Here is a 10,484-nt window from a genome sequence, read left to right on the forward strand (position 1 = left end):
TCCCCATGGTCATTCTTCTGTGTGCGGCTCTGCGGCCCATCCCCTGCCCTCGTGCCTTGAACCTTGCGCGTTTTGAGTGGATACAGCTGGAGAACTACAAGGCAATCCCATTGTACACCTCTCATGAGCCATGACCAATATGACCAATATAAACTCAGCAAAAAAATAAACTTCCCTTTTTCAGGACTCTGTCTTTCAAAGATAATTCATAAAAATCCAAAGAACTTCACAGGTCTTCATTGTAAAGGCATTAAACACTGTTTCTCTTACTTGTTCAATGAACCATAAACAATTAATGAACATGCACCTGTGGAACGGACGTTAAGAAACTAACAGCTTACAGACGGTAGGCAATTAAGGTCACAGTTATGAAAGCTTAGGACACTAAAGAGGCCTTTCTACTGACTCTGAAAAACACCAAAAGAAAGATGCCCCGGGTCCCTGTTCATCTGCGTGAACGTGCCTTAGGCATGCTGCAAGGAGGCATGAGGGCTGCAGATGTGGCCAGGGCAATATATTGCAATGTCTGTACTGCGAGACGCCTAAGACAGCGCTACAAGGAGACAGGAAGGACAGCTGATCGTCCTTGCAGTGGCAGACCATGTGTACACCTGCACAGGATCGGTACATCCGAACATCCCACCTGCGGGACAGTTACACCAGGAACGTACAATCCCTCCATCAGTGCTCAGACTGTCCACAATAGGCTGAGAGAGGCTGGACTGAAGGCTTGTAGGCCTGTTGTAAGGCAGGTCCTCACCAGACATCACCGGCAACAATGTTGCATATGGGCACAAACCCACCGTCGCTGCACCAGACAGGACTGGCAAAAAGTGCTCTTCACTGACGAGTTGCGGTTTTGTCTCCCCAGGGGTGATGGTCAGATTCGCGTTTATCGTTGAAGTAATGAGAGTTCCACCGAGGCCTGTACTTTGGAGCAGTATTGATTTAGAGGTGGAGGGTCCGTCATGGTCAGGGGCGGTGTGTCCACAGCATCATTGGACTGAGCTTGCTGTCATTGCAGGCAATCTCAATCTCTGTACTTTACAGGGAAGACAACAGTCACTTACAACAGTCTAACCAGACACCTAGGTATTTGTAGTTGTCCACATATTCTAAGACAGAACCGTCCAGAGTAGTGATGTTGGACGGGCGGGCAGATGCAGGCAACGATCGGTTGAAGAGCATGCATTTAGTTTTACTTGTATTTAAGAGCAATTGGAGGCCACGGAAGGAGAGTTGTATGGCATTAAAGCTTGTCTGGAGGGTTGTTAACACAGAGTCCAAAGAAGGGCCAGAAGTATACAGAATGGTGTCATCTGCGTAGAGGTGGATCAGAGACTCACCAACAGCAAGAGCGACATCATTGATGTTTACAGAAAATAGAGTCGGTCCAAGAATTGAACCCTGTGGCACCCCCATAGAGACTGCCAGAGGCCCGGACAACAGGCCCTCCGATTTGACACACTGAATTGTATCAGAGAAGTAGTTGGTAAACCAGGCGAGGCAATCGTTTGAGAAACCAAGGCTATCGAGTCTGCCGATGAGGATGTGGTGATTGACAGAGTCGAAAGCCTTGGCCAGGTCAATGAATACGGCTGCACAGTATTGTTTCTTATCGATGGCAGTTAAGATATCGTTTAGGACCTTGAGTGTGGCTGAGGTGCACCCATGACCAGCTCTGAAACCAGATTGCATAGCGGAGAAGGTATGGTGGGATTCGAAATGGTCGGTAATCTGTTTGTTGACTTGGCTTTCGAAGACCTTAGAAAGGCAGGGTAGGATAGATATAGGTCTGTAGCAGTTTGGGTCAAGAGTGCCCCCCCCCTTTGAAGAGGGGGATGACCGCAGTTGCTTTCCAATCTTTGGGAATCTCAGACAACACGAAAGAGAGGTTGAACAGGCTAGTAATAGGGGTTGCAACAATTTCGGCAGATCATTTTAGAAAGAAAGGGTCCAGATTGTCTAGCCCGGCTGATTTGTAGGGGTCCAGATTTTGCAGCTCTTTCAGACCATCAGCTGACTGGATTTGGGAGAAGGAGAAATGGGGAAGACTTGGGTGAGTCTGCTGTGGGGGGTGCAGTGCTGTTGACCGGGGTAGGGAACTGACCCTAGCCCCCCGACACATAAACTACTGCAGCATAAATACTGGAGGCTGAGACAGGAGGGGTCAGTAGACACTGTGGCCCCATCAGATGATACCCCCGGACAGGGCCTAACAGGAAGGATATAACCCCACCCACTTTGCCAAAGCACAGACCCCACACCACTAGAGGGATATCTTCAACCACCAACTTACCATCCTGAGACAAGGCCGAGTATAGCCCACAAAGATCTTCGCCACGGCACAACCCAACGGGGAGCGCCAACCCAGACAGGAAGATCACATCAGTGACTCAACCCACTCAAGTGACGCACCCTTCCTAGGAACGGCATGAAAGAGCACCAGTAAGCCAGTGACTCAGCCCCTGTAATAGGGTTAGAGTCAGAGAATCCCAGTGGAAAGAGGGGAACCGGCCAGGCAGAGACAGCAAGGGCAGTTCGTTGCTCCAGAGCCTTTCCTTCACCTTCACACTCCTGGGCCAGACTACACTCAATCGTTTGACCCACTGAGGAGATGAGTCTTCAGTAAAGACTTAAAGGTTGAGACCGAGTTTGCGTCTCTCACATGGGTAGGCAGACCATTCCATAAAAATTTAGCTCTATAGGAAAAAGCCCTGCCTCCAGCTGTTTGCTTAGAAATTCTAGGGACAATTAGGAGGCCTGCGTCTTGTGACCGTAGTGTACATGTAGATATGCACGGCAGGACCAAATCAGAGAGATAGGTAGGAGCAAGCCCATTTAATGCTTTGTAGGTTAACAGTAAAACCTTGAAATCAGCCCTTGCCTTGACAGGAAGCCAGTGTAGGGAGGCTAGCACTGGAGTAATATGATCCCAAAAATTGGGGGGTTCTAGTCAGGATTCTAGCAGCCGTATTTAGCACTAACTGAAGTTTATTTAGTGCTTTATCCGGGTAGCCGGAAAGTAGAACATTACAGTAGTCTATCCTAGAAGTAACAAAAGCATGGATTAATTTTTCGGCATCATATATACATTCACCAGTCCATTAATCAATTTGTGTGTGTGAGCTGTGTGGTTGAAGCTTCAAACCCATAGGCTAGGCTCTCTCATCCCTTCCAGGCTTCCGTGAGGGAGGTTGGACAATAAGCCCATCATAGTGGATGTAAGCAATGTCCCCACGCGCCTTGGCAGCTTTCATGGCTGGGATCAGATCTTTCATCTTCTGGCGTACAGCTTCAGGATAGTCCTTGTTGAGGAAGATATAAGTTCCTCTAAAGTTCTTGGCTCTTTCCAGAACCGCTACCTTGTCCTTGAACCTCGGGAACTTGACCACTACTGGCCTGGGCCTATCACCTGGGCCGGTGGTGGGTTTTACTGGGCCGGTGGTGGGTAAGTCTCTTTTTGTTCGTTTAAAAGATCCTTCACGTGTGATAGAGAGACACCACTGTCCTCAACGGTACTCCCACCGGCTTTGGTCTTTGTCATGGTTAGGTTATGCTGTTATTCCTTGCAGTTCCAGACAGGGCAGGTCACGGGGAAGATTGAAAACAACATACAGCAGGGATCTAGACAGACACAATCCCAGGACAATCCACGGTCCCAGCCACAATGGCTAACTGCATCACAGGCTGCGTTCAAGAAAACCCCACTAGCTTGATATGCAGCTAGGCTAGCCGCGACGCCAAATATCTCCTCAGACCCATCCTTGGTCAGCAGGATCACTGGAAATAGACAAGCAGTCCCAGCAACTGATGCCAACTACATTGTGTGATCCAAACTAAGAAGCTAGCTAGCTACCAAGAACTTTCCAATACACTTTCAAACAACAAACTTTCCAAACAAACAAAACCAAGCTCTTCCTCGTTCCGCGTGCAACAGGAAGTGACGTGAGGGAAGGAGGATTAGATTTGGGAAGGACCGGCTCATTCTAATGGCTGAAATTGAATTAATGAAACAGTAGAAAACATATGGAAATCACTTTTGACTTAGTTCCATTTATTTCATTCTAGCCATTATGCGTCTGTTCTCCTATAGCTCCTCCCACCAGCCTCCTCTGCACAGCAGTGTCTGGGACTGGACACTGGGGGTCCTCCCTCAGACTTTTTTTGGGGGGGCTGGTGTTTATCTAAATCTCATTTCCTGCATTTCTACTAGGGCTGTCCCCAAATAAAAATATTCTTGGTCGACCAAAATTAGTATTTTCTTTTGTCTGATGCTTTTTGATGAAATAATTAATACACACAAATGACTGAGGAGGGAGCCAGAGATCAAGATAACCTGTTACCTATCCTCATTCTGCTGCTGGTCTTCACAAATTCTGCCATTGTGCTCCTGAACTTGCCGGTAATGGGCAACACCAGCGGCCGGCAACCTTATCCATTTGGAGCGCCAATTTATCTTACCATTTGTACCAATCTGCATGCCAGTTATGATTTTCATATGCGCAAATTCGTGGAACAGTTTCAGTTAATTTGTAATAGTCTGTCACGAGTCCGACCGAGGGTGGTTTCCCTTCCCGGGCGGGTGGCGCTCGGCGGTCGTCATCACCGGCCTATTAGCTGCCACTGATTGTCTTTCCTCCCCCTCCTTGTATGTTTATTGGTAGCACCTGTTTATGTATGATTAGTTTGTCTTTATTAGACAGCCGGCCCGCCTGGTTGTTGTGCGGGATTATTTCAGTGTAACCTTCGGCTCTGTTGTAGAGGTACGTGTTAGTGCCTGGTCGTGATTTTTCCGTTGTACATTTTCATTCCCTGTGTTTGGGGCCGTTACTATTGTGAGCACCCTGTGGTGCGTTGGTGCTATTAAAGACGCACAGCATTGCACTCTCTGTCTCCTGCGTTTGACTCCACACCCACGACACCCGGAGCATTACATAGTCTTTGTATCTCATCATCATTGTATGTGGTTAATCTACATTATATCTAAAGGAAAATTATACCAGTCTAAAAGTAACTTTTATTGCCATTGCAAACTATGTAAAAATAGCCAACACAAACACATTGCAGCCTGCAGGTAGAACATATCCTGATATAAAATAAACATCCTATAAATCACCTTGACTAACGCATGGCCTGTCTGCAACAGACTTGATACGTATCAACTGGGTCGCCCCAAAACTTGTGCTAGCAAACTTGAGACATTGTATAAAATATTCTGGACCCCCAGAGTTTCCCACGCCAATGAGCTTGGGACAGACATAGCTGTAGGCTATTTGTGCAAAGGGATAAGAAGTAATCGAGTATTTTATGACGTTTTCACTGGATCAGAGCATTACATTTTTCCCTTTCATGCCAAGTGGTTATCGAAAGGGAGAGAGCTGGAAATATTGTTCAAATGCTTTCAGGAACTTTTGTCATTCTCAATTGATTCTACAACATACTTTGTTTACTTGCTGTTTGAGGTGAAGAAAAATTACTTTGATTAAGACAATCAGAAATACTATCAGACAACCCCAAATGAGCTCATTTATAGGCCTACATTTGTGCGCAGGCCAGGTTAGACTAGTCCTACTTCTATATGCGTAATCAGGTGTGCGTTCTTATTCAACATTGACAGGAGCTTTTCAAAGAGACAATTAATAAATTGACAAAACCCTTAAATGGTGAGAAACAGGTTTTAGTTTATTTCATTCAAGTGTAGCATAGGTTGTGATTTCTGCAAAACACATGTCTACTCTAACAATGAGAACGGTAAATGACTATAATAATAACATATTGAATGTATTAACATAAATTACTGTAACCAAATAAACATAGCAGATTAGAAATGTTACTACCGGGGCCTGTTGCACAAAAGTAGAATTAAGACATCCGGGATAAATGACTCAGCTGAGCTCAATGAAGCCAAAACATGTGCGTCCAGGCTTAATTGGTTGCACAAAGACCAAGCCAGGATGAGCAGACACGGATTCATTAAGCCAGGTGAAACCAATCCTGGATAGGTGCGCGCTCACGGCTCACTCAAATAGACCCTGCCACAGATCACAGATTAACTGATTTACCATGGCAACTAGAGCCGCGTACTTTTCCCCGTCGGAAGCACAAATCCTCATGGAGGCATACGAGGAGGTAAAAGATATAATTAAGAAGAAAGGCAACACCGCCACAGTGATAAAGCAAAGAGAAAAAGCGTGGCAAAGTATTGCAGACCGCCTGAATGCGTAAGTAGTGCACAATTACACACTCACCGCTCCGCTGAAACATCACAATTACAATTCAAATATTTAATTCACATCTCCAAAAATGCAGTTGTACTGTAATTATGAAACGGTTAATTTTTTTATTGAAATGCACTGCAGATATGAGTGAAATTGTGTAAAGTAACTCCATCACACTGTATAAAGCTATGATAAATTTTTTGATATTTTTACTGAAAACAAGACAAAAATACCAAGTAATTTTTTGCAGTGTGACTCCATTAAATGTGTGTGTGTGTGTGTGTGTGTGTGTGTGTGTGTGTGTGTGTGTGTAGATTAAACATGAACGGGCCAAAACGGACATGGCAGCAGGTCAAAATCAAATACAAGAACATTCTGCAGAATGGTATGGTCCCTGACTAATATTTAACAAAGCACAAGCATATATTGTACCCAGAAGGTGCCTGCTCACACATTGTCTGTACTGTTTTAGCAGTGAAAAAGAATACCCACAGACAAGGCACGGGTGGTGGGTCACCAAAGGCTGACCTTACCCCAGCAGAGGACATGGCCTTGGAGCTAAATAAAGGCAGGCCCGTCTTAGAGGGGATCCCTGGGGGGAAAGAGACGAGCATAGGTTCCTCCCAAGATGCCACCCGCTTCATTCAAGGTATGTCCTTCCATCTCTACATGGGATACAACCACATTCATATTGAATCAATTTGGACTGTCTGACTTTGGTTTACCTATTGCCTTGCAGTGCCTGGCAGCACTGTGTTCCTGTTAGAGCCACCAGCACAAGCACCAGACGATGCTGATCCAGTGAGTACTCCATCAAAGGCATACTGTAGGCCTGGCATGTCTTGTCTACTAGCTTCAATATGAATCCGATTAAATGTGATAGGGTGAAGGCCCCAGTGCAGCAGCAACAGCACATGATGGAGACGATGATGATGATGAGGAGGAGACCATCTCTCTGGATTCCAGAAGGCATGAGGTATCATGTTAAGACTGTGAAAGTACTATTTACTCTACAATGGTGAGGAGTCCTCATCAAAATCAAAAAATCTAATTTCTTTTACAGGACCCAGATGCTATACAGTGGGAAAACCAGCCTGGCAACATAGTGCGTATTAATAAAAGGACACCACATCCTGCCAAATTCCAGCTGCGCTAATTGTATTGTGTTCACAGAGCTCACAAGTTATCAGAAAGTTGTATGGCAACCACCTCCGGCGCCAAATAGAACTGGCAGACATAGACATTCAGTACAAGAAGAAAAAGATGGAAAATCTTGCACTGGAGTCCGAAATAAAAAAGAGGACAATTAGGAAACTGGACCTTGAAATAAAAAAACTTGAGAGGGAGGTGAGATATGCCTTCAATGTACACTGTATGCTAACTGTAACACAAATGTATTAATCATTATTTTTCTTTCCTCCCCCAGCTCCAAGAAGATGACACAGCTCAAAATAAAAATTAGGTATATTCTCGTCAAGTGAGCCATGACATATGAGCTCTTATTGTGAGCACACAGGACGGTGGCATCTTTCTAAGTTTTTTTTTTTATTTTCCCAGCAATCAGTACAACCAAGTCATCGTTATAAGGCATCGCCCTCTTTGCCCACCCCCCAGCACCAGGTGTGGCCACTAGCCTATATGAAGGCCCAAAATTGTGTGTTCCTTTCTGCTCTGACAATGGCATGCCCATTCGTGCGAGATGTGGTGGATGAAGAAGCACTTGTGCTGAGGAGAGCCTTCAGGCGAGAAAGGGTCTTCAGGGACCGGTTGGACCCACTGGCCTTCCCTGATGACCATCTATATGAAAGATACAGGTTTTCTGCAGATGGCATCAGGTATCTATGCAGACTACTGGGTCCCAGGATTAAGCACCGCACTGCACGGAGCCATGCACTGAGTGTGGAGCAAATGGTTTGTGTGGCCTTGCGCTTTTTTGCTAGTGGAGCCTTCCTGTACTCAGTGGGGATGCAGAACAGCTGAACAAGGCCACAATTTGCCGCACAATAAGGAGTGTGTGTCTGGCTATCAAAGCATTAGCAGATGTCTTCATCTCCTTCCCTGGCCACAGAAGACTCTGTGACATCAAAGAGGAGTTCTATAGGATTGCAGGTAAGAGGATCTACAAATTACAGGACAACTGTTAACACATAGTAGGATACTCATTACTTTGTGTGACAGGTTTCCCCAATGTCATTGGTGCAGTGGACTGCACACACATAAGGATAAAAGCCCCCTCAGGTGCCCATGAGGCCGATTTTGTGAATAGGAAATCCTTTCACAGCATTAATGTTCAGGTGAACATAACTTTTTGATATTGTCCATTGACGAACACTCTGCATTGCCAGTGATGTGCATTGATTGGTGTAATATTCCTCATCTTATGATTTCAGATGGTCTGCAATGCTGACTGTGTGATCAGCAATGTTGTGGCAAAATGGCCTGGCTCAGTCCATGACTCCAGAATCTTTCGGGCCTCTGAAATCTATCAGTGCCTATCACAAGGTAAGCCACACAACCCCTATTTATAACCATCATGGCTGTGTCAAGAATATCACTGTGTTTATGAGGTAGTAATGATGAGATTTTGTGTTGACAGGTGAATTCTCTGGTGTGTTGCTGGGAGACAGGGGGTATGGCTGCCAGCCTTTTCTCCTGACACCTTTCACAGACCCCCAGGAAGCACAGCAGGCCTACAACCATGCCCATGCCAGGACCAGGGCCAGAGTTGAAATGACCTTTGGCCTCCTGAAGGCACGCTTTCACTGCCTTCACAAATTAAGGGTCAGCCCTGTTAGGGCATGTGATATTACTGTGGCTTGTGCTGTCCTCCACAATGTGGCCTGCCTGAGGAAGGAGAGGGCCCCCAGAGTGCCACCAGCCATGGACTGGGACAATCCGGCAATCTTCCCTGATGACGACAGTGGTCGGCTGCTGAGGGACCAATATGTGTTGAATTATTTTAGTTAGTATGTGTGCTTTCAATTTTGGTTAAATATGTCCTGCGGTGGCAGAGGAATTTGGGTTTTTTGGGTTCGTTTTTGACGAATTTGGCCTCTTATGATGTTTGTGCGGTATACTGTGTGTAATACAAGGCTGCAGGGAGGCTACTGCATCCATTCATTTGTCTGTTCAGTTGATGTGTATGGATTTGTCCTGCATTTATTTTAGTGTGCAGACATGCAGGGTGTGTTATATACAGACCTTTGAATGTGTATGTATCATTTTGTATAATATGCTTGGATTCTGTGCTTTCCATCTTGTAGAGTCACTGTGACTTCAGTTTCGAAAGGAGCTGATGGTTTACCTGCTTTGTTTTGTCCTTATTCAATAAAGGAACATAATGTTACACATTGTGTTTTTATATTCATATGGAATGTGTATTTGTTTATATGACAGAGTACTAGGGCCACACTGAAGAAAAAGGATAGTCATAAATTTATGAGGCTGGTTCTTTCTGCAGAAAAGATACATTGTTTTTACAGTTTTGATACTTATGACAATGTGATACTTAATATTCTGGCACATCAGCATGTCTTTGTTTATGAAACCATACTGAAGTACAATTTCACGAAATGCCCCACATCTGTCATTTTAACAACTGTCCTTTAAAACAACTGGTTACAATATTATGACTTGTGTTTTTTTTCCCCTCTGTGGCCCTAATATTCTATCATTTTATATATAGCCTTATAGTCTATGGGAAACTGTAAATTATCTAATGATAGCAACATCATCTAAAAATCATTTTTTATCCAAAATCATTGAAATTAATGATCACAAACGTTTAAATAATAACAGTGGGTCTAGTTATATGTGATAACAATGTATAGTGAGCAGTGAAATAACTTGGTTTCCATTTGTGGTGACTGCTGACTGACATTAGGGATGAGATTAAATAGATCCTGGAATTTAGCCTGGTCTGGAGCAGGCTAGCTCCACAGAATAAATCTCCATGGTAATTTATACCATAACATATCCTCCTGCCCCCTATCCATCTTTAGTGCAACCGGATTACGGATCAATTGAGCCAGGATCACCAAGATATCCTGGCTTAATCCCTTATCCTAGTTTTGTGCAACAGGCCCCTGGTTGTCACGCCCTGGTCTAAGTATTTTGTGTTTTTCTTCATGTATTGGGTCAGGCCAGGGTGTGGCATGGAGTTTTTGTATTGTGGTGTGTTTTGTCTGGGGGTTTTGGTGTGTATGTTAGTGGGATTGTAGCTTAGTGGGGTGTTCTAGGAAAGTCTATGGCTGTCTGAAGTGG

General features: G+C 44.8%; 1 protein-coding gene across 3 annotated transcripts; it reads left to right on the forward strand.

Annotated features, from left to right (window-relative positions):
* Positions 1–5,845: 5,845 nt before the first annotated feature.
* Positions 5,846–9,246, forward strand: LOC135564244 (uncharacterized). Of its 3 annotated transcripts, XM_065008513.1 has the most exons (11): positions 5,846–6,224; positions 6,536–6,606; positions 6,694–6,870; positions 6,961–7,022; positions 7,105–7,197; positions 7,285–7,326; positions 7,395–7,568; positions 7,648–7,683; positions 7,779–8,330; positions 8,612–8,723; positions 8,818–9,246. In XM_065008513.1, the coding sequence occupies exons 1-8, from the start codon at positions 6,067–6,069 to the stop codon at positions 7,681–7,683; spliced, it is 813 nt and encodes a 270-aa protein (XP_064864585.1). In that variant the 5' UTR covers positions 5,846–6,066; the 3' UTR covers positions 7,779–8,330; positions 8,612–8,723; positions 8,818–9,246. The 3 variants fall into 3 exon arrangements, with proteins under 3 accessions (XP_064864585.1, XP_064864580.1, XP_064864578.1); XM_065008508.1 differs by having other exon boundaries at positions 7,395–7,683; XM_065008506.1 differs by having other exon boundaries at positions 7,395–8,330.
* Positions 9,247–10,484: the final 1,238 nt, after the last annotated feature.

This window comes from Oncorhynchus nerka, linkage group LG3, assembly GCF_034236695.1.
Source record: "Oncorhynchus nerka isolate Pitt River linkage group LG3, Oner_Uvic_2.0, whole genome shotgun sequence".
NCBI lineage: Eukaryota > Metazoa > Chordata > Actinopteri > Salmoniformes > Salmonidae > Oncorhynchus > Oncorhynchus nerka.

Excerpts from the sequence above, each read along its gene's own strand:
- LOC135564244 (XM_065008506.1), top strand. The coding sequence starts at position 6,067 with ATGGCAACTAGAGCCGCGTACTTTTCCCCGTCGGAAGCACAAATCCTC. Across the intron at positions 6,225-6,535 it reads ATTGCAGACCGCCTGAATGC|ATTAAACATGAACGGGCCAA; the intron begins GTAAGTAGTGCA and ends GTGTGTGTGTAG. Across the intron at positions 7,327-7,394 it reads AAAACCAGCCTGGCAACATA|AGCTCACAAGTTATCAGAAA; the intron begins GTGCGTATTAAT and ends TTGTGTTCACAG.